The sequence below is a fragment of the Amphiprion ocellaris genome, chromosome 19 (assembly GCF_022539595.1).
Source record: "Amphiprion ocellaris isolate individual 3 ecotype Okinawa chromosome 19, ASM2253959v1, whole genome shotgun sequence".
Lineage (NCBI taxonomy): Eukaryota > Metazoa > Chordata > Actinopteri > Pomacentridae > Amphiprion > Amphiprion ocellaris.
In genome coordinates this window covers 9,590,255-9,613,520 of record NC_072784.1, presented here as the reverse complement: position 1 = coordinate 9,613,520, position 23,266 = coordinate 9,590,255, and the positions used below count along the sequence as shown (strand labels likewise).

Genomic DNA, 23,266 nt, shown 5'->3' with positions numbered 1-23,266 from the left:
TTATTTATTTTAGTTTTCACTAAAGTTAATGACAAGAATTTTTATTTTATATTTATTTTTATCAGACATTTTTATTTTTGTATGTACACATATAATAAAAATGAATATAAAGTTAAATAAATTCCAATAAAAAATTCGGATAAATTAAAACTAAAAAAGGTGGTTTGATATATTCTTTTAAAAAAAAAATATATATATATATATATATATATTTTAAAAATGCTATTTTGTAATTATTTTTCCATTTAATACAATTTTACATTCACATTAATTATATATATGCAGGCTTTTGTGTCAGAGTTGACTTTATTTACTTGTGTTTGTTGTTTATTTTTTGGTATTTTTATTGAATATCTTTTTGTGTTTTAGTTTCTCTGAATTTGTTCTTAAGTTTTAACAAAAACCTAAATTCGGAAATTAAACAAGCATTGAAGAGAATTTAATATTGATGCATTTTTTTAATCACCACAGATGAATCATTTCTAATGCTTAAAGTTTAATTTACGAAACATATCTCGGAAGTTTTGCTAACAGTTTCATTTAAACCTGCAGTTTTCAGTCAAAATTTCATGAACAGGAAACGCATAAAGAAAACCTTTTTTTTTTAGCTGAATCAATGAAGTGATTTCTGGTCAGTCACAGTTTACATATTTGAACTGAGATTCAAACTGATTTGCAGCAGAACGAGCGTCTCCTCCTTCAAACTCATCTGACAGCTTCTGCACCTGTCAGCTCCGCCCACTGATGACATCACGGATGGACAGGAGTTTCAGGATTTGCGGCAGAAACAGCTCGGCTCTCACTGAGGAAGGTAAGAAACTGCTGCAGCTTTCTGTTTCATCTTGGTTTTACTTTATTGATTTTAAATTGATTTTACACAAACTCTTTAACCTGAATCTGATTTTACGACATAAAAACTGAGATCAGCTGATTTTTCTCATCAGTTCAGGGATCAAACGTCTGATCCACAAACTCAGCTGAAGGTTTCAGGAGGATTCTAGTTTAATATGTAAACGTTGCCTGTTTTTAATATTTATTGGATAAAATCTACATTGAATAACCCAGAAGGACAAACTAAAGCCTCCTTTAATCAAAGAGAGCAGACTGACTGAACCCACCTGAGACCAACCGTCCTGATTGGACGAGACAGACACACCTGGGATCCTCAGTTCAGTCTGCAGGTGAGAACTGAAGAACTGAGAGACGCCGGCAGACGAACATCTGTCCTTCACCATCCAACAGCTGGATGAAGGAAACAAATTTCAACCCTCTGAGCAGCAGTTTGGCTCTTTCTTCTTCACTGTGGTTCATTTTTCAATCTAAAGTCCTTCAGCTCTGTGAAAAGAGAACAAGAAAGAAGGAGAGAGAATTAGAAATATCTGCTGTCAGTTGGACTCAGAATGACGGAAACCAGAGAAAAAGAAGCTTTCTCTGAATATTTGAACCACCGTCCACCACGTTTCCTTAGATGTTAAACACCAGAACCTGTTGTCTCCACGTTCTGCACATATTTAAATATTTACTGTTTTACAGCCTCTGAGGCAGTTTTGTGTCTTCTTTCTGTTTTTTGTGTGTCATTTTTCTCATTTTGTGTCTCACTTTGACATTTTCTGTCTTTTTGTAGTCTTTTTGTGTGTTGTGCTACATGTTAGCCTCCTGTTAGTTTTTTTAGCCTCCACTTAGCCTCTTGTTAGCTCCTTATGACCCCCTGTTAGCCCTGTGTTAGCCTTCTGTTTTCCTCCTTTTAGCTTCATATTAGCTTTCTGTTTTTAGCCAAATGTGATCCCCTGGTTAGCCTCTGGTTAGCAACATGTTAGCCTCCTGTTAGTTTTTTAGCCTCCACTTAGCCTCTTGTTAGCTCCTTTTGACCCCCTGTTAGCCCTGCGTTAGCCTTCTGTTTTCCTCCTTTTAGCTCCATATTAGCTTTCTGTTTTTAGCCAAATGTGATCCTCTGGTTAGCCTCTGGTTCGCTACATGTTAGCCTCCTGTTAGAATGGGCTCACAGTTCCACTGCAGAATAAATCCTTCTCTAAAAAGATGCACAGCTGAGACTGGAAAGTGTTTCTGAGGGATGATTTGCTGCTTCTCTTCAACGGCACCATCTTTTATCATTCTGATCCCTTCACATTGTCCAGGTCCTAGTTTCACTTTGTTCCTGTGTAGAAGCTTTTGTGTGATGTTGTTCTTTGGATGGTTCTCCTGCTGGAATATTCCTCGTCTTCCAGCTTCTGCAGACTCATCTTATCAGCCAGTATTTTGGTTTATCCTCAGACATTCATGGTGCATCTAGAAATGTCATCACCCATATCATCACACTCCCACCTCCGTGCTTCACTGTCAGGACTCTGCATTCACTGTGGTAGTCCTGGTCAGGTTCACACCAAACATGATGGACTCCATCTGAGCCCAACTAGTCTTATCTTCATCTGACCAAAGAATGTTCTCCAACAGTCATCAGGCTTCTTTTCATGTTTTTTAGCAAACTTTAATCTGGAAGTTTACTTCTGAGCAGCAGCCAGGTTTTGTTCTTGTCCTTCATCCATAGAGGTTGATGTTCTGAAGTGTCTTTCACACTGTCTGAGCTTCATACAAACTCTGATTTCCATTGATAACCGCTGTGCCACGTCTGAAGCAGCTGCCGTCTGTTTATCACAGCTAGATTGTGAAAGTAGTTCACTGACCATGGAGTCATTTAGGGAGCTCTGATTAGTGGTACTATGTCTCCTCCTGATTACTGTTGTCACTGTGCTTCACTGGTTTTAGACCTTCCTGGATCCGTTTCCAACTTTGTAAAGTCTCACAGTCAGATTTTTCACTTCCTCTGTTCAGTTGTTTTCCATGTGGAGCCATGATGCAGACATAGATAGACACAGTCCATAGATCCAGAACTGAGAAAGTTCTGCTGTTCTCAGCTCATTTTAGAACCATGTTCATCAGTTAGACTGATTGGAAATCACAGCTGGATTCATTTTGCTTCACTGAGTTTTTACTTTGGAGCCTGAACTTTAAATATGGTCTTTCTGAAGGATTTGTTTCTGTTCATCAGATTTGTCCTCTGCAGTAAATAACAGCACAGAGAGTGAATCAGCAGTTTGTCGCTGCATCAGTTCCAGTGCTTCCAGTTTCTGTCCAGTTTATTCAGATCAACATCTGAGGAGCTGCTGGTTGTTTCTTTCTGTTCAGTCTCAACAAACCTTCAGCTCACCAAATGATCAGATTAACTCTATTAACTGAGTCCTGTTATTTTCATGTGATTAAATCATAAACTGCTTCAACAACAGTTTTTCTGCCACAAACTGTTTGGCTAGAATTGTTCAATGAATAAGCAGTTTCACAATTTGAACTGACCGAAAACACTTTTTCTGTACAAATGATCAGAAAAACTTTGGATCAAAAATCCAGATTGTAAAGATTCTGAGGTGAGAGCGTCAGACTGTAAATCCAGATTAAGAGGTCAACATTCTGAAACAGAAAAACAAGATTCTGAGACAAGCGGAGGTTGTGAGAAAGTAAACTGAGATTGTTTATTTATAGAACTGTGTCACCTGATGTACAGGTGATGTGGCTCCGCCCCCTCCATCCACCTGCTCCGTCTCCTCCTCTGACTCACCTGCTGCTGTTTCTGTGTCGCAGTTCATGTGTTTTCAGGAGGAATGTGGTCTGTCCTGGTTCCTTCATCCTGCTGAGGTTTAAATGTGCAGCTGAAATATCTGCTGAGGCTCAGTGACGTTAAAAACCGTGAAAACACCAAACAGATGTTTAGATTCTTTAAATTCATTAATGTCTGACTGCTGCTGTTTTTTTGTCAGATCTGAACTCTCACTTGAAGCACACATATGAACACTTTTAACTCTGTTATTTACTGGCATATTACAGACTTTCCCTGTTTTGTTCTTAACCCTTCTGTTGTCCTCATTTATGGGCACCAAAAAATATTGTTTCCTTGTCTGACAAACAAGTCAAAAAATCAGCAAAAAAATTCACCAAATTTCTGAAAATTTGCAAAACCTTCAGGAAGAAAATTCCAATAATTCCTTTAAAGTTTCCCTTAAAAGTATTATTTTTTTTAAAAAAATCCGAAAATTTGGCAAGGAAATTCTTGTAAATATTTTCAAAACATGAGTAGAAATCTTCCCAAAAAATCCTAAAAATATCTAAAGTGATTACACATATGTCAGTAAAACTTCAATATTTTCTTTAAGAACATTCACACAAAAATCAACCAAAATCCAGCGAATTTCGCTGGATTTTGGTTGATTTTTTTGTGAATGTTCTTAATAAACCTTTTCAACATTTCCTTTTTTCCACCAAAAATGTTCAAAGATTTCCCAAAAATGTTGAAAATGTGGACATCAGAAGTTTCACTGTGAAAATTTTTTTTCTTTTAAAACGGGTCAATTTTGACCCACAGGACAACATGAGAGTTAATAATTCCAAAAATCCACAATATATTTTACTGTATTCAAATCAGCAAAAATAAAAATACACCTATTTGCTTTTATTTGAGCAGAAAACTGTTTAAGAATAAATAATTCTTTAACCATCTTTATGAATTTTCCTGTTTTGTTAAATTCCAGATAACTTGTAAAATCACTGGTAAAAGTATTAATTTACATGTTAACTGTAAAAACATCAGGAAAAACTGAACTATGTTCACATCTGAAGCCTCCATTTTTACAAATAGTAGTGTGACCATAAAATTATGCAGTTTTATTGTATTTTATTCAGTGATAACATCATTGTTTTACATATATTTGCTCTTTCTTGTCACAGTTTTGACAGTTTTTGAACGCAATTATTTATTTATTTTTTTTTTTTTTTGCAGTGCTCATATTTTCAGATTCAGTGAGAATTCCTCTTCAGGAGAATGTTATTATCACAGACACCATCACGATGCACCAGCAAAAATTCACCCAGAAACGAAGAGAAAGACGGATCAGAACTCCGTAGAGAATCTGTCTGGTTTTAGTTTCCTTCAGTGTCTCAGCACTCTGGCGATGTTTATCTGTTCATCAGTGATTCTCTGCAGACAGAAGCTGCTCTCTGCTGCTTTAACTTTGTCTAGATGTCATCTGAGAGTGAAAGTTTTTTATCTAAATGTTGCATCTTTAAGGATGGAGGAAATGTTTGCAGACCAGCTTCTCCTCCAGTTTGTTTCGAAGGTTGTGGTGAATCCTCGGTGAAACCTGCAGCTGGTTGATGCTTCACTGCTGCACGGTTGTGGTTTGTGAAACGACTCCGAGTTGTTCTTATTGCAAAGTCACAGAGCAAAAAGAGGTGCGCAATGACCACAGAAAGATACAAAACACGACACAAACAGTCAGAAAATGACGTCAAAGAGACAAAATGAACACAAATACATGTAAAATTAACACAAATAGACACAAAATGAGCTCAGAGACAAAATAAGCCTTAAAAACACATTTTTCTGCAATTTTACAACATAGTCTGAACTGAACCATCACAGAGACACAGGAAACAAACTCTGAGTTGTGTGAAGGATTTAGAAAAGCTTTCTGTAATTAAAAACAGAGCAGAGGTTTAGATTAAGAATAATCACCAGTAATGAATCTAATGTGAGTTTTTATGAAGCTGAGTTTGTTGCTTCCAGCTCTAGGGAAGTGTTTTCTCTCAGTTTATTAACGACACTCTGATGTGTTTTGTCTCACATGAGGAACATTAAAGTGTCTGAATGACAGAATGCATCACTTTAACAGATCAATGGAGCAGAAATGTTCTACTCCAGGATCTCACTAACGTCTTCTATTCCGTCCTGCAGGATGACGATGGCCGAGGCTGCAACTCCGGAGCTGTTCTCAGAGCAGGAGTTAACCTGCTCCATCTGCCTGGACCTGTTCAATGATCCCGTCTCCACACCGTGTGGACACAACTTCTGTCAGGTGAGCTGCACCACACCTGAGGCCTCCACCTGTAGTCATGAACATGTTTACATCTACTGGTAAAGTCCATGTTTATCATGTCAGTCTTGGTTCTTCATAGATTTATTAAAGCTCTTCTGGAAATATGACAAAACCTGCTGCGTCAAAAATATGTAAACAGCAACTTAAATAATTAGTTTTGGTGATGTAGAAAGTTGTGTAAATCTAGTAAATAAATAGAACCCATTAGATCCACTCATTAGACTCAAACACTACAGTGGGAAAGTCTGAGGAGCTCAGCAAAGATCCGAAAAAGCAAATCATTGACTTGAACAAGTCAGAAAGTCACTTGGAGACATTTCAAAGCAGTTTCAGATCCAAAATCATCTGTTTGTATGTATAAAGGTCATGGTCCAGTTGTGTTGCTGCCACCATCAGGAAGAAAACACAAACCATCACCTGCTGCTGAGAGACAATCAGTCAGGATGATCAAGAGTCAACCAGGAATTGGCTAAAAGCAGATCTGAATGAATGATAAGCTGCTGGAACACAGCTGTCAGTGTCCACAATGTTTTACATCAACATGAGCTGAGAGGCTCCATGAAGAAGGAAGTTCTTCCTCTAGAAGCAGAACCTTAAAGCTCCACTCAAGTTTGATCATATGGACAAAGAAAAGGTCTTCTGGAGGAAAGTTCTGTGGTCAGATGGAACAAAAACTGAGCAGACATATGTTTTGAGGACAGAAGGTGAGGCCTTTAACCCCAAGAACACCAAACCAAATCAGTGGAGGTGTCAGTATCATGCTCTGTGGAACTGGAACTTTACACAAAGTAAATGGAACAATGAAGAAGGAGGATAACCTCCACATTCTAGAGAAAAACCTGAAACCATCAGCAGAAGGTTGATCTTGGACACAGTTGGATGTTTCAACAAGACAATGAGGCCAAACACACATCAGACGCGGTGAAGAAATGATTCAATCAGGCTAGAATGAAGGTTCTAGACTAGTCTCCCCAAAGTTCTAACTTAAATCCATCAAGAACCTGAAGAAACAAGTCTGAGTCAGAAAGAACAAATTTAGTTGAACTGCACCAATTCTGGAGGAGTCAAAGATAAACCAGAAGCTTGTAGACAGAAACCAGCAGAACCAAAATATTAACATTTCTGTGTGTATATTTATGACTCAGCAGATTTTGTCATATTTCCAGAAGACCTTCGAACATTCAGAGTTCTAAAAGTCTTTGGAAACTCAGACTGAATGATCAGCATGGTCTGGACAGGTGGATAGAACCTTAAGTTGACCTGAGGCCTTAGTTGACGTGTAGCTTGTTTTCTCTGCAGGCTTGTATCGGAGGCTACTGGGCCTCCAGTCCAGTCTGCACCTGTCCTCTCTGTAAGCGTCAGTTCAATGAACGTCCTCAGCTGAGCATCAACAAAGTCTTCGCTCTCATCGCAGACAAATACAAACTAGCCCGTTATGGCGCCGCAGGCTTACCGCCGCCGCTGCCGGTCAGTAACGGCACGCCGGGCTCCATGGCAACCGTAACAGACATGGCGAGCACGAACCCCTTTCTGTCGGCGGCGGTGACGGCAGGTGAGGAGGTGGTGTGGTGTGACGTGTGCACAGGTGTTAAACAGCCGGCCGTCAGCTCCTGCCTCACCTGCACCGCCTCCTACTGCACTGAGCATGTGCAGCCGCATCACACCACACCGTTCTACGCCAAACACCCACTGATGGACCCACAGGAGGCCCTGAGGGGACGCACCTGCTCCATACACCGCCGCCTGCTGGAGGTGAGCAGAATTACACTCCTATTGTGATTGTTGTTATTATTATTGTTTTATTATTATTATTGTTGTTGTTGTTGCTGACATTTTTCAGATCAATCAATACTTTTTGTTGTCAAATATCTATCTGTGTATTAATAATAACGTTTATTTTTTAATGTAATAATTATTCAACAATATTTTAGAAGTAATAATTATTTTCAGCTTGTTCTAATATACAAGAGCAAATAATACGTTTGATAATAAAAATATTTCTACATTTTTATTTTAAATATTCAGATCAGTCAAAAAACCTTCTGTTCCCTTGACAATAACCATAAGGGGAAAAATTAAAAAAGATTGTATTCAACATTAAAAAGGTAACTTTGTGCAAAAAAATCAATGTAAAAATGTATCTTAAAAGAGCCTTTTCTATTTCATTGACAGAAGTATTGCACAAGTATTGAGCAAACTGTCAAAAATTAATACTATTTAAGGAGGTTATCCCTCACATTGTGATCTCATTAATAATAAAGTTATTAAATAATAAACTAGAATAAATACAAAAAATTATAAAAAACAAAGAATAGAATTCATACTGTCACATTTTGTGTCAATAAATGCATTAATTATTTTAGATGTATTTATAGTAAATATTTAATCAAAAGAACTACAGTACAACTACAACAACACACTAAACATTAAACCAAATAAAGGTAAAGATGAAGACCACCAAGGTGACAGTTAGCTTGTTAGCCTGTTAGCATAGCTTGTTAGCATGATTCGAATGTCTACTCCTGATGCATTCATGTGTCCAGGTGTACTGCAGGACATGTCAGCGCTGCATCTGTGCCATCTGCGTCCTGGAGGAACATCGGACCCACAAAACCGTCTCGGTCCAAACCGAGAGACTCGGCAAACAGGTAGAAACAGAACAGGATCCAGTGTTGATCTGGTTCTGATGGACCGTTTGTGTTAAAGCTGCCTTTCTTCTTCGTGTTCAGAAACAGGTGGCGAGAACAGAACAGGAGATCCTGAACCGGATCAAAGAGAAGGAGATCCGAGTGACCGAGCTGAAGAGGAAACTGGAGGGAGTCCAGGTCGGACATCTTTAGTCACTGTAACACAAAATGACCACAGAGACACAAAACAACCACACACAGACAAAAAACAACCACACAGAGACACAACACAACCACACAGACGCAAAACAACCACACAGAGACACAACACAACCACACAGACACAAAACATCACAGAGACACAAAATGACAACACAGAAACTGTGTGTTGTTGTTGTTCTGCAGCTGTTTTTGCGTTTCCACCTGATAAGCTGTGTTTATCATGTGCAGAACTATGCAGACAGAGAGCGTGGCGAGGTAGAACACCTGCTGGACGAAGTCTCCTCCTCCCTGGACAGGATCCGGTCTCAGGTAGTGGGCGGGATCCAGAACCAGCTGGATGCCGTGATGTCAAAGGGGGAGGGGCTGGTGAACCGTCTGGAGGCGGAGCTTGAACAGCTGACGGACAGGAGAGCCACGCTGGAGATGCAGGCCATCAGTCAGGATCACATCGGGTTCCTGCAGGTGAGAACTGAGCACCTGTTGGCTTAAATGTCAGGAACCTGCAGAGCAACACCTGTAGCAGCACCTGTAATGACACCTGTAACACCTCCAGTAACACCTGTACCAACACCTGTAGCACCTGTAGCAACACTTGTAGCAACACCTGTAGTAGCAAATGTACTAACACCTGTAGCAACATTTGTAGCACCTCTAGCAACACCTGTAACACTTATAGACTGTATATATACAGTCTATGGTAACACCTGTAGTAATACATGTAGCACCGGTAGTAACACCTGTAGTAGCAGCTCTAGTAGCAACTGTACCAACACTTGTAGCGCCTGTAGTAACACCTGTAACAACACCTGTAGCACCTGAAGTAATAACTGTAACAACACTTGTAGCAATACCTGTAATAGCAGCTGTAGTAGCACCTATAGCACCTGAAGTAATACCTGTACCAACACCTATAGTAACACCTGTCCTCCTCCTCCTGTTCTCCTGTCCTCAGAGCTTTGAGGAGGCCACAGCTCCTCTGTCTGAGGAGCAGAATGAGGAGGTTGATGAGGCGTCGGAGTTCCAGCTTCAACTCCATCTGGGAGACGTAAAGAGCAGTTTGTCTGAAATCAAAGACAAGATGGACGACATCCGCATGGGGGAAGTTCGATCCCGAGGCTCCAGAGGCTCCTGTAGGTCCAGATGTTCGATTACACATGTGTCTGTAGTTTCCAGACAGGTGTGAACCGTTTGTGTCGTCTGTGTTGTAGTTTCATCAGGTGACCTGATGGTGGCAGAGAGCATGCTCAGTCTGAGAGGAAGCTCGGCCAGTCTGAGGAAGAGTCAGTGGTCTCTGAAAGGTGAGTTCAACATCTGGAATCCGAGAGTCTGAACATCAGTCTGACTGAATGTGCATCTGTGATGTTCCTACTGTGAGAACTTCATCACTTTTGATGAATAGCACGCATCTTTTGCTACAGATACTTTCTAGTGTCACATGTTACTTCTTCATTCCATTTCCCAAGTTTATCCACAATTATTTCATCTTTTATGTGTTGCTGTCTGCCAAACTTTCCTCTTACCTTTTATTGTTGCACCTTTGCTATTTGCAATTGTTTGCCAAAATCCTCATCTCTTACCTTTTGTTGTCTGCCAGATTCCTTCATTCAACCACCTTTTGTTTTTTGTTGTATTACCATCTGTTACCGATTAGCAACCATATGCAAATTAATCACTATTCACCATTCACTCTTGTATTTACATACAGTCCCTCCCTACCCTCTGACCTTCCCTGTAAATTGTGAACTCTACAGATGTTATGGGTCGGATTACCTTCACAGACTCATGCTCTGTGTTGGTCAGCCCACCGTTATGCCGGAATACCAGTAAACAACCCACTACACCAAACTTCAAAGGACTAAGAGTGAAATTTCTTCAACACTTTTAACAGTAATTTAAGGTTCAAGAAGAAAACAAAGGTTACAGAGAAAGTTTTCCCTCAGAAACATTCATCATTTTGTTATTATTCCTGGATCAGCCTCTGTTGCCCTCTGCTGAGGCTGACAGGACTCAGCGCAGCCTGAAGTCCGAGTTCAGGGCTCAGAGTCTCAGTGTCTTTCTGCAGAAGCTCACCTGAGCAGGTGTTTGAGTTAAAGCTGCAGGACGTTGACTGTTACTGATTGTGGCTTTGTGTCTCCCTCAGATCTGAAGAAGTACAAACAGGTTTCAGGTACGTAGCTGAAGGTTCACAGTTAGACTTGTCATTAAGAAAGATTCAGATCATTAATGCTCCTCTGACCAACATGTAACCTTATTACAGTATGTGTGTAAATATAATATGATGCAGTTATTCTGGAGGCACTCATGTATAAACAGACTTTTACTGTTGCTTATTTACATTATTTTTTTATATGTAAAAATCATCATTTTTAAGTACCTGTAGTAGGTAAATGACAGTAAAATGTCATCTGTCAATAAAAGTAGCTTTTATTAGTACTTGTGTTTGTTCTGAAGATGTTTGTAATAATCAGATGTTATTGTGATGTTTGTTGTGTTGCAGGACACAAGAAGGCTCGAGTCTACATGGGTGAGCTTCAACTCTCATCACTTTGTTTAAAATAGCCTTTTAGTATTTTCATGTTTTGTATTTTTTTTTTTGCTGCATAATTAGATTTATTTTTGTGTAACATTCAGAGAGTTTTCAGGTGAACTGCAGGCAGTGTTTCCATAGAGAGACTGAGAGGAAAGTCAAACCTACTGGATGAATAAAGTAAATGCAGCATGGCTCAGAAACAGTGAACAGAGGAAGTTGTTGAAGATACATTGAGCATGGGAAACATCTTTCTGCAGCTGATGAGCAGAGTAGTGAGAAAAAGTCTGGAGAGGAAACATGGACATAGAAGAATATCTGCAGTACAAGGCAACAACATTAGTTCAGAGTTTTAACACCTGAGGAAACATGATGATGATGATGATGATGGATCCAGGTTTTTATATTTTAGTAAATTAAACATTTCTGATTTTCATCATTCTGACTCCTACTGACAGAAGACATTTCTGAGTTTTCTCTCTCCTTCTTCATGTTGTCCTGTTTCCATAGAGCTGGAGGACTTTAGATTGCAGTGAAAAATGAACCCACAGTGAGCTAGAATGAGACAGAAACTCCCAGAACCTGCTGGAGATGTTTCCTGGATGTTTTTCCTCAGAGTTCCTTTCATTTTACCCAGTGTGGTTACTCTAGGGTGCATCTCTCTGTGGTTCTGGTTGACGGTTTGGTTACTTCCTGTTTCAGAGGATGTGACGTTGAACCCGGTGACGGCGTATCCTTTCCTCATCCTGTCCGAGGACAGGAAGCAGGTGAAGAGAGGCGAGAAGCTGCAGTTCTACAGAAACAGCCAGCAGAGGTTCGATGTCTGGTCCTGTGTCATCGCCAAGGAGGGTTTCAGCACCGGACGCCACTACTGGGAGGTCAGAACCAGGTTTAAGACCGGATTTAAGATCAGGATCAGGTTTAAGATTGAGGTTAAGGTCAGGTTTGAGAACAACTTTCCAATCAGGATCAGGTTTATGATTTGTTTTAAGATTAGGTTTAAGATCAGATTTCTGATCAGGTTTCAAGATAAGCTTCAAGATCAAGATTAGAACCTGTGGCAGACATTATGAAACGGGATTCAAGGTTTGGAAGGTGACATCAGGTTTCACTCTGGGCATTCGGTAATCCAATGATGGTTCACTTTTTACAGCTGTACTTTATCTTTAGACTCTACATACTTGCTATTGTATTAATCTGGATTCATACTACAAACCTCAGGATCAGGTTTAGATTTATGTCCAGGTTCAGATTAAAGATTCAGAATCAGGTGTAGGTTTATATTCAGAATCAGGATCAAAGTCAGATTTAAGATCAGGTTTACATTTATGTATACATTCAGGATCAGATTCAGGATCATGTATCTATTTAGGATCAGGCTTAGGTTTATGTTCAGGTTCAGCATCAGGCCTGGATTCACGATAGGTTTTGCTCATGTTTAGGCCCAGGTTTATGTTTAGGTTCAGGTTCCCTTTCATGTTTAGGGTTGGTTTTAATTAATGCTCAAACTGAGATTCAGGTTCACAATCAGGTATATGTTTAGGGTCAGGCTTAGGTTTATATTCAGGTTAAGGTCTAGGTTTAGATTCAGGTTTAGGTTCAGGTTTAGATTCAGGTTTTGGTTCAGGTTTAGATTCAGGTTTCCTTTCATGTTCAGGATCAGTTTTAGTTTATGATCAAACTGAGGTTCAGGATCAGGCTCAGGTTTAGGTTTAAGTTTAGTTTTATGTTTATGTTTAGGTCCATGTTCATGTTTAGTTTCAGGTTTATGTTTTGACTCAGGATAAGGTTTAGTTAATCTTCAAACCAGGTGCAAGTGTTCCCGGATCACCTGTGTGTGTCTGCAGGTGTTTGTGGGGGAGAGTAAAGACTGGAAACTGGGCGTGGTGACTGAGTCTGCTCAGAGGAAAGGCCTGTTCGACATGAGTCCCTCTAACGGATACTACGCCCTCTGGTGGAGCGGCAGCCAGCTGCGAGCGCTCACCGCTCCGCCCCTGACCAAGGTCTGCTCCAGCTGCACACATTTACTAAAGCGTTTTACGATTTAAGTCAGAATTTAAATCTGTTGCTTTCATCCAATGTGTCATTTTGACTATTCTGCTTCTGGAGATTTAATTAAAAACTGTTTGTGTGTCCTGCAGGTGAAAAGCACTCAGAAGCTGCGACAAGTGGGCATCTTCCTGGACGTGGACGAGGGTCAGGTGTCCTTCTACAACGTCAAGTCGGGCTCAGAGATCTACAGCTTCAACGGATCCTCCGAGTTCACCGAGAGAATGTTCCCTCTCCTGGGCACCGGAGACAAGGAGGTTCCCCTGGTTCTCATGACCACACAGCACCAGCTGGCCTGAGGGACCTGGACCTGGACCTGGACCTGGACCTCAGGGTCATACCGGAGAACAGGACGGATGGTGGGAGAAGGAGGAGGCTGAAGATGTTTTGACAGATATTTAATCTCACCGTGACGTAAAAACAATTCTCAGTTTCTGTTGGTAGATAAAAACATTGTCTCCTTTTCACACAACAAAATATTTTTCATGTTATCCTGAATGTTCATGAGCTTTGCAGAGGGAAAGTTTGTGATAGACACATCTAACAGTTAATGTCAGTATGTCATCTTAATGACACCTTATTTTACATGTTAAAATGCCAGAAAACAGTGAAGATCATGTTTTCATGTTTTATTCAATCACAAAACCAAAGAGACCAAACCAAAAAATCATCAATTCTTTCACAATATTCGTCAGTTTTCTGCCAATTGCTAATCGAAAATAACTGCAGCTCTAATGAAAAGAAGCAAAGTGCTCTGACAATGAAACCTGTAAACGTGGTCATAGAAATAAATGTAGTATCAACATCAAAATTATCTTGATATTACATGAAAAGGTTGTTTTAAAAGGATAGCATAAACAAAAGATCATGTGGAAATAAGATTCTCATGTTTCTTGTAAAAACTAAAATCAGCTTGTGACACAAACTGAGCAAGAAAACCTGCTTTTTGTTGAAGGACATTGAACTTGTGTAAATAAGAAAAATTTAAAAAAATTTAGTATTTCTAAAGAGACCATGAGGGTGTATGGAAGCCCATTTGTGTCAAGGGAAAAAAAATTATGTTAAGAATATGAATATAATTATGGTAAAATATTTGGACTTACTCTTTCAGAAATTGAGATTAGACTATTTCAAATTTATGATGTGTTAAAAAAATGACATTAAGGCAAAACTATGAGATTACAGCATCATTTTTACACAAACTGAAATATTACATCAAAACATTTAATGTACTTTCTCAATGTTGTGATTTAATGTTGTCATTAATTCCCTAAAGTCCCAGTTTATTTTCACCATCAGTTCTTTTGCCTCTTGGCACAGAAAGGCCTTCGTAATTTTTCCCCATTTACTTTAATACAGTCAAAATCTGACCACAGCATGAGTGGACATGAGAGGAACTGCAGCTGCATAAACAACATTCACCATCAGTGGCTTTGATTCATAGAAGATTAAATAGTGAAGTTTTCAGCACAGATAGCTGATTGTTAAAATGTTTTGTATAGTAAAAAGAGAAACAGCAAAAACAGTTTGCGGTATCTAACCTCATTACAGTTTTCATGAGATTTTATTGTGGTTTTCTATCGACTCTCAGTTTATAGAATGATCAGAAATGGAAATAAAAGCAATAAAAGGGAAATTATTAATTAAATATGAATGCAAGTTATTTGAATTTTGATTTGTTGTTTCTGTTGTTCCTGTCTCGGCCTGTAGGGGGCAGAGTTTTCGTAGATTCTGCTTCTACCTGTAGAGGACAGTATTTCTATAGTTTCTGTCTCTGCCTAGATGGCAGTGTTTCTGTAGTTCCAGTTTTTACGTGTAGAGGGCAATGTTTCTGTAGTTTTTCTGTTTCTGCCTGTAGAGGGCAGTGTTTCTGTAGTTCCTGTCTCAGCTTATAGGGGGCAGTGTTTCTGTAGCTCCAGCCTTTACCTGTAGTGGCCAGTGTTTCTGTAGTAACAGTCTTTACCTGTCGGGGGCAGTGTTTTTGTAGTTTTTCTGTTTGTCCCTGCAGAGGACAGTGTTTCTGTGGTTCTAGACTTTACCTGTAGGGGCAGTGTTTCGGTAGTTTTCCTGTTTCTGCCTATAGGAGACAGTGTTTCTATTGTTCCTGTCTCCGCCTATAGGGGGCATTGTTTCTGTAGTTCAAGTCTTTACCTGTAGAGGCAGTGTTTCTGTAGTTTTTCTGTTTCTGCGTGTAGGGGGCATTGTTTCAGTAGTTCCAGTCTTTAGAAATAGGGGGCAGTGTTTCTGTAGTTTTTCCGTTTCTGCCTGTCGGGGACAGCGTTTCTGTAGTTCCTGTCTCTGCCTATAGGGAGCAGTGTTTCTGTAGTTCCACTCTTTTCCTGTAGGAGGCAGTGTTTCTGTAGTTCCTGTCCAGACATTTTTCAATTTTATCATATTTCTGGCATATGAAATATGAATCCAACATTATTTTAGCTGCTTGGATAAATCTGAGCTTTTATTTTATAACATCGGTAGAAAAGCGTTTCATCTATAAAGTTTATTATATGTTAACTCTGAAATGACTCTCCACTTTTAATCTGTAATGAAACTGAAAATCTGAACTAGTTTTTGTGTCGTGTTAAACTGACGTCACCAGTTACAATCAGTCAAGTTCATATTTTATTTAACATAAATCATATTGCAGTCAATGTGAACAGCTGGGGTTTCAATATACACAATAGAGTCGTAACATTTTAAGCCCCTCCCCCTCTGCCCCCACCCACAACAACCCCCCCAAATGAAAATCAAATGCTGCCCTCCCCCCTAGCCCGGCCCACCTCCCTTTAAACAAACACACGACCGCCCCCACCCCACAACAGCCCCGCCCACCTGATACAATGCTCCACCCATCAACGCTGTGTGTGATTTGTGTTCGTGTGTGTGTGTTGCGTAGCAGCAAACTCCAAACTGATGTACTCCGGCGTGTTTCCACTTGTTCGCTGCCACCTGTCACACCTGTAGCTAATCAGCAGAGACCCCCGACCACCCGCAGCCAATCAGCAGCGACCACCTGCAGGTTTGACTTCTCCAGCTGTTGTAGTCGGAGGATAAATCCACCCTGAGCTCCGGCTTTGAGGAATGTTAAAAGGAGCTTATTGGGTCTCATAAGCCCCTCCCACCACCAGCACACACTGTCCTCTGCTCATTTAACACAAGCTCCTCCTACTCCCACTAGCCCCTCCCCCAGTGCCGGCACTACCACGGACCTGTCCATCCTATTAGAGAACGTTTAAGGCGCATCTGCTTCCTCCAATTTACAAGCTCGTCCCACACTGGGGTCACAAGCTCCTCCTTCACTGGAGCGACTGTCAGGTTGCCGGGGCAACAGTCCGAGACGGCGTTTGGAGTTTGCTGCTGCTGACCGATGTGTAATGGATGGATGAGGGGGCGTGTCCTTCTGACCACCTGTGTAATGTCAGGTGTCCTCGCCACGCAGAATTAAAAATAATAAAAAAATAAACGACGTGGGCATCATCATCATCATCAGCGCTGTGGCGTTCACCGAATCACCGAGCAACATTCACTGACTACCTACACCCGCCTCCCCTGTCCATCATCATCCTCGTCCTCGGCAGCGGTTCGCTGTCGGCCATCTTTGAGTCCAGTCCGGTGTGTGATGTTGGCGCCCCCCCGTGGCGTGTAAACGGCTGAATGCTGCGTCTTGGAAGTAAAACAGAGAAACATGGGAGGAGGGGGGAGGCAGAGGGTGGAGGAGAGGGAGGAGGGGAGGGTGGGGTTTCTTCTTCTTTTGTTTTAAAACAGAAAAGCGTCTTCTGGCGTGCTGCTTCCTGTCGCTGCAGCTCCTGCTTCGGCCGACGAGCAGGACTGAGGAGGGGAGGGGGAGGAGACGGGGGAGGAGGAGGTGAGGGGTGGAGGAGGGAGAGGGAAGGAGTTTGGAGGATCATGGGACACCGAGTTATTTAAGACATCTCTCAAAGTAGGTGGAGCCAATGTAGCCGCCGCGCAGAGAGCGATGGACGTTCTGCTCGAAGAGCCGCCTGTTCGTCTGGAGAACCTCTGCTGCCTCCTTGTTCAACGGATCCTCAGGATTTGGCTCCTATGGGGGAGGAGGGAGGGAGGTGGGGGAGGAGGGAGGGAGGTAGGGGGGAGGGAGGAGGAAGGAGAGAGGAAGGAGGGACAGAGGAAGGATGGAGGAAGAAGTCAGTTAATTACACCATCAATTTATCACCAAAATAGCTGTTCTACTCTACAAATGTCAAATGAGAAGAAGAAAGGAGAAGTAAAAGAAAGAGTAGAAGAAGAAAGAAAAGAAGGAGGAGGAGAAGTAGAAGAAGTTGAAGGAGAAGACGGAGAATCAGCAGCAGCAGTAAATGCAGTGATTGTCTTTGGTGGACTCTGGGACTCACTAGAAATAGATACTGTAGACCGTAGATGATGGAGTTTATTGTCAGAACAGGCTTCCAGTCCTCTCTGCAGGTAGAAGAAGAAGAGTCAGAAACACCAAAACTCCACCTGAACGTTCTCATCGCAACACCTGAACTCACCTTAAGATGTTTAGGCAGACGTTTCCCTCCAGGTCGATGTTGGGGTGATACACCAACGTCTCGCACTTTACCTTGGGGGGGTCGTGGGGGTAACCCTGTCCTACCTGCAACACACACACACACACACACACACACACACACACACACACACACACACACACACACACACACACACACACACCTCAGGTTGAAACACCAAGGGGAGTTTATTTGTCACCACAGAAAGTAGACCTGAGGGACTCCATCCTGGTATTACTGTCTGAACTAACATCTGGGTCCTGGAGATTTAGTGAAGTCAGGCAGCAGCAACTAGAAACTTCACAAACACTCTCCAAACAACAGAGCAGAGAAAAATATTCATAAAATGTCTGAAAACATTAATAAAATGTGTGTAAAAAGATCCTTTCATTGTCCAAAACCATCGATCCCACATTAAAGTTTTCTCTGGAAAATTATCAGAAAACAGAAACACATCCAGGGTACCGATGCTTGTTTCTATGACTATGTGAAACTATGATACATCCCATAATACTGATGCTCACAGTTGGTTATAGAGAAAATGTGCAGAAACCAGATTTAGTGTTTAAACTGTGCATCTTTCTGTTGTAGTTTCACCTCTTTCTGTACAGATTTTGTGTCTTCTTCTTGTGATTTTGCATCTTTATGTGGTAACTGTCTCTATGTGGTGATTTCATCTCACTTTGTGGTAAGATCATGTGTTTCTCTTGTGGTTTTTCGTAATTTCTTGGTGTTTTTTCATCATTTTGTGGTGACTTTGTGTCTCTCTGTAGTGATTTTGAGCGCTTCTGTTGGGATGTTTCATCTTCTTGTGATCATTTTTTTAATCTTTGGGGTAATTTTGTGTTTGTGTGGTGACCTGGCTACAGTTTTTACCAGAACTCAGATGTGTTTTTCATCCTAAAATGTCATGAGTTTATCTGCTGTACTGATGATGTTCTGAGGCTCAGAAATGATGGAAAAAGTCCATTAAAAAGTGATAAATCTGGACCCATCTTAATGAACTTCAAGAGTCTGGAACTCTTGAAATGTTCATAGTATGAAGGTAAAACTTTGACTATTAATAAAGTTACTGTAGATGAAGAACCAGATGATTGAGGAGGTTCTGATGTTATTTCTCTGTAACACTGATCATTATAAACATTAGGCTTAACCTGTTAAAGTGAACCTGCTCAGCTGCTCTTTAACCATGAATGAATGGAATCAGTGAAGCTGCTGTGTTCTGGTGAAGGAGTTTCTCACCTTAAAGCTGAACACAAACTTTCCTCCTTTGTAAATACCCTGTGAGACAAACACAAACATGTTATTCAGTCTGTCCTCGGTTTAATGCAGAGAAGAAGTCTCAGCAAACCAGCATCCATCTTCATCTTAAAAATAAGGATAACGCCTGTTAAACTTTACATAGAAGCTGCAACTAACAGTTATTTTCATCAGTCTGTGGTTGATTTTCTGGATGTATCGATCAGCTGTTTGGTTCTAAAATGCCAGAAAATGTTAAATATGTGGATCAGAGTTCCCTCAAATGTCGTGTTTAGTTCAAACATCTTCAGTTTACCGTCACAGAGAAAACAAACCAGAAAATATTCACACTGAAGAAGCTGAAATCACAGAATTTAGATTTACTTACTATCTTTAAAATGACTCAAACTAATAGATACCTTATTAAAAGTGTTGGATAATAATTCATAGCTGAAAACAAGTGAACTGACTGTTGCAGCTCAAGTGTCTTTGTCTTACTGGATCTCATTTTTCATCACCAACTGGTTGTTTTGTGTCAGTTTTTGTTCATTTTGTGTCCATTTTTGGTAAATTTTGCATCGCTTTCTGGTTGTCTGTTTCACTTTTTGCTTGTTTTAAGCCACTTTCTGATCTTTTTATCACTTTCTCGTCATTTTATTTTTGTTCCGTTGTATTTAAAAATGAGTCAAACTAATTAACTATTAAAAGAGTAAGCAGAGTAATTTATGAGTTAATAACTAACTGATTGATCTCTAACACACATATTCAACACTTTCTTCTACTAAGACTTTCTCCTGTACATCTATGTATGTAGGTTTTACTGTTTTCTGGCAGCAGCAGCAGCACCCACCTCGTCTGGTGAGATGATGAGTCTGAAGTTGAGGAGGTCGTCGTCATCAGGGAAGTTGATCTCACACGTCTTTGGCAAGTTCAACTCATTGATGTCTGCAACACAAACAGACACACAATCAGCTTTTATTCACCCACAGCAACCGGGAAATCAAGTCTGACTCAAAGCAACAGCTGCTGCAGCAAGAGGAAACTAGGTAATGTGCTGCATATCTGGTTTGTTATGAACTCGTTTTGGGTCTCTTTGTGGCCATTTTCTATCTATTTGTGGTCATTTTTTGTCGCTTTGTGGTTTTTTCAATCTCTTTTGGTCATTTGTGGTCTCATTTTGGTTGCTTTTTGACTCTTTTTTTAATTTCATCTAATTTTAATCCTCTTTTATTCTTTAAAAAAGCTAATTATCTACAGTATGTGGTGACAACATTTGTTCCAGGGTTTTGACATATGTTGGACATGTTGATTCCATGATTTCCCCCATTTTTTGTAAAATAAACAATCACAGATGCAGGACTTTAGATTTTAGAGAAAAATAAAGAAAGTAAAAACAGCCAGTAACTGCTGCTGGATAGTTCAGAGGGTTTTAGAGCTGATTCATATTAAAATGAGAGTGAAGCTGCTGAAACTCGTTAACCACAAAGTGTGACGTTCATAAAAATCTAATATTTCACTAATAATCAGAAAGTATTTTGGACTGACTGTTCAGTGAAGTTAGAAAAACATTTCTTCTTCTCCTGTATTTGCAGCTGGTTGGGCAGAAGCACTGATTGAATGCAGCCTGTAAACACATTATTATCATCAGTGTCAATCAATTTTACAAACTACTGGACACAGGATCCAGGAATCGCTGCTCCTAAACTGATTGTAGGTTTTATTTAAATCACTCAAACTGATCACTGTAACTGGCCTTTAATTTCACAGTTGACAGATAACAGATGAATCAATTAATCGGTGCATCTCTCGTTTTAAACTGGTTTAGGACTTGTTTTAGACTCTTTTAAACTAGTTTTTGGCAGTTTTTAGAATAGTTGTAGACTAGCGTTGGGCTGATTTAGGCCTAATTATAACCTGGTTTTATACTGATGTTAAAGGGATTTAGGACTGGTTATAGACTAGTTTGGGGCTGACTTTACACAGTTTTATAAACCCTTTAGACTGGTTTTAAACTGGTTTTAGAGGCTTAGGACCGACTTTACAGTTTTTATACTACTTTCAGACTGGTACAAGCCTGCGTCAGACTAGTATTGGAGTCACTGATTTTAAACGGCTTTAACACTAGTTTTAGACCAGTTCAGGGCTCGTTTTGGCTGTTTGTAGACTAGTTTTAAACTGGTTTTGGACTTATTTAATACTAGTTTATAGACTGTTTATGTACTAGTTTTATACAGGTTTTAGACTGGTTATAGACTTAATTTGGATTGACTGTACACTGTTATCATTCTAGTCTTAGACTGCTTTTGGGCTAGTGTTAGACTGGTTCAGGACTGGTTATGAACTAGTCATAACCTGGATCAGGACTGGTTGTAGACTGGTGTCAGACTGACCTTACTCCAGTTTTATACCAGTCTTAGACTAATTTCAGACTAGTGATAGACTGGTTTCTGACTGGTGTTGGACTGAGTCAACACTGTTTTTATACTAGTCTTCGACTGGTTTGAGCTCCTCAGGTCCACCCTCCTCCTGTCACACCTGTCTGTTCACAGGTGTGCTCTGGTCAGCTGATTCACCTGGTCAGTGTGTGTAGCTTTGAGTGTTCAGGTTGTGAACCTCCTAAATGTCATTGACTTTCTGAGGAAGATGATGAACCACACAGAGACAACAGTGTTCCAACACCTGGACTAGCTGGTTAGCTGTCAGCAGGTGTGCTCTGACTTCAGTCACACCCGGTCAGGTGAAAAGAACTAGTTTGCCAGCCTTCAGACAATCAGACACAGAGCTGACACAGCAAGTTAGCTGGTTAAAGCTACCTGCTGTTAGCTAACCAGCCTTTAAACCGCTGTTTGGGGGCTGTCAGTGCTGCTGGTCAGCAGAGCACAACAGTTCCGCACTTTGTGTTGTTTGGTGTTAGCTGTGTGCTAACCTGCTAGCCTCAAACGGTCAGCTCCTGCCTGCGTTTTGTTTTCAAATGCAGCAGCAGCTAGCGGCGTTAGCTGCGGTTAGCAGCGTGCTAACAGATAGCTTCAGAGTTCTAACAACAGCCGTTTTATGGGCTCATGTACCCGGTCAGTGGGGGGTCGTGTTCACCGCCGGTTTACTGGTAACTGGTCAGCCGGCAGGCAGCACAGCTAACCGGGCCGCCGGTGGTAACTAGCTTACCTTTCTGTATCCGGAGCTGGGCCGCGCTGGCTTTCTTCCCCCCGGCTCCGGTTCTGTTTCCTCCAGCAGATTCCTCGTCTTTCTTCTGCTGCTTCAGGGAAAAGAGCTTAATCATCTTCAGAGCTTTGATCACCTGCTTCCTGAACTCTGCGTCTCTGCGGGGAGCGGGCCGTCCGTGTGCCGGGCAATGTTGGCAGGTCAGAGCGGTCTATCAGCACCGGAGTGTGGATGGAGTTGGTGCGTCTCTACCGAGGACACTGATCACTGAGGCTAACGGAGCTAGCTTAGCTGTTAGCATCAGGAGAGGCCGGGCAGGGGGAGGGGAGTGGGGAGGGGGGTCTGTTATTTATGTCAGAATATTATAAATACTGTCACAATAAACTGGTTTTATACTGGTTTAGCTCGATTATGATTGGCTTTGGACTTAAATTGACTTAGTATCTGGTTGTCGACTTGATCAACTGATTTTGAAAGTATTTTCGGACTAGTTTCAGACTTGGTTTAGACTGGTTTTGGACTTCTTTTTATACAGGTTAGAGACTGGTGTGGGACTTTTTGAAAACAGGTTATAGACTGGTTTTGATGGACTGAATTTAGACTGGTTTTGGACTTGGGTTTTGGTTATTATGGTTAAGACCCTGCAACAGATCTGATCCTACAAGAGTGTATACAAAACAAATTTAATTGAGTAATTTCGATACTAAGGCTAACATTGTAAAATATTATGTTTAGGACATTATAATAATATATAAATTACAAATTAATATATAACTACTAGGGTGAAGAAAATTATTTACCACGCAAATTTAAGAACCTATAATATTATTAATTATATAAATTTGCCTGACTATTCAAATACTAAGATGCTACAATTTTGTCAGTTATACAGATCTGATCTGGTTAATTCACATATTAACAATAAAACTCTACAATATATAAAGAGCAACTTGACCTGACTAATTGAATATTAAGGTAAGCAACAGTACAGTCACAGAT

The 23,266-nt window shown here is 40.6% G+C and overlaps 2 protein-coding genes across 3 annotated transcripts; one reads left to right on the top strand and one right to left on the bottom strand.

The window, feature by feature from the left end:
* The first annotated feature begins 671 nt into the window (after positions 1 to 671).
* On the top strand, positions 672 to 15,000 carry LOC111563050 (E3 ubiquitin-protein ligase TRIM21). Its single transcript, XM_023261938.3, has 13 exons — positions 672 to 811; positions 5,780 to 5,900; positions 7,221 to 7,673; positions 8,465 to 8,569; positions 8,651 to 8,746; positions 8,999 to 9,232; positions 9,723 to 9,900; positions 9,979 to 10,068; positions 10,911 to 10,937; positions 11,268 to 11,294; positions 12,000 to 12,175; positions 13,145 to 13,300; positions 13,439 to 15,000. The coding sequence occupies exons 2-13, from the start codon at positions 5,781 to 5,783 to the stop codon at positions 13,643 to 13,645; spliced, it is 1,869 nt and encodes a 622-aa protein (XP_023117706.1). The 5' UTR covers positions 672 to 811; position 5,780; the 3' UTR covers positions 13,646 to 15,000.
* On the bottom strand, positions 13,961 to 22,538 carry ube2m (ubiquitin conjugating enzyme E2 M). Of its 2 annotated transcripts, XR_008599743.1 has the most exons (7): positions 22,271 to 22,538; positions 19,959 to 20,053; positions 19,112 to 19,150; positions 17,852 to 17,955; positions 17,714 to 17,777; positions 16,333 to 17,403; positions 13,961 to 16,301 (listed from the first exon to the last, which is right to left on the bottom strand). XR_008599743.1 is itself a non-coding variant. In XM_023261935.3 (6 exons), exons 1-6 carry the CDS (start codon positions 22,383 to 22,385, stop codon positions 17,263 to 17,265), a joined length of 558 nt encoding a protein of 185 aa, XP_023117703.1. In that variant the 5' UTR covers positions 22,386 to 22,538; the 3' UTR covers positions 13,961 to 17,262. The 2 variants fall into 2 exon arrangements, 1 of the variants encoding a protein (XP_023117703.1); XM_023261935.3 differs by having other exon boundaries at positions 13,961 to 17,403.
* Positions 22,539 to 23,266: the final 728 nt, after the last annotated feature.

Excerpts from the sequence above, each read along its gene's own strand:
- LOC111563050 (XM_023261938.3), top strand. The coding sequence starts at position 5,781 with ATGACGATGGCCGAGGCTGCAACTCCGGAGCTGTTCTCAGAGCAGGAG. Across the intron at positions 5,901-7,220 it reads GTGGACACAACTTCTGTCAG|GCTTGTATCGGAGGCTACTG; the intron begins GTGAGCTGCACC and ends TTTTCTCTGCAG. Across the intron at positions 7,674-8,464 it reads TACACCGCCGCCTGCTGGAG|GTGTACTGCAGGACATGTCA; the intron begins GTGAGCAGAATT and ends TCATGTGTCCAG.
- ube2m (XM_023261935.3), bottom strand. The coding sequence starts at position 22,385 with ATGATTAAGCTCTTTTCCCTGAAGCAGCAGAAGAAAGACGAGGAATCT. Across the intron at positions 17,778-17,851 it reads GTCTGCCTAAACATCTTAAG|AGAGGACTGGAAGCCTGTTC; the intron begins GTGAGTTCAGGT and ends TTCTACCTGCAG. Across the intron at positions 17,404-17,713 it reads GTCTACAGTATCTATTTCTA|GAGCCAAATCCTGAGGATCC; the intron begins GTGAGTCCCAGA and ends CCTCCCCCATAG.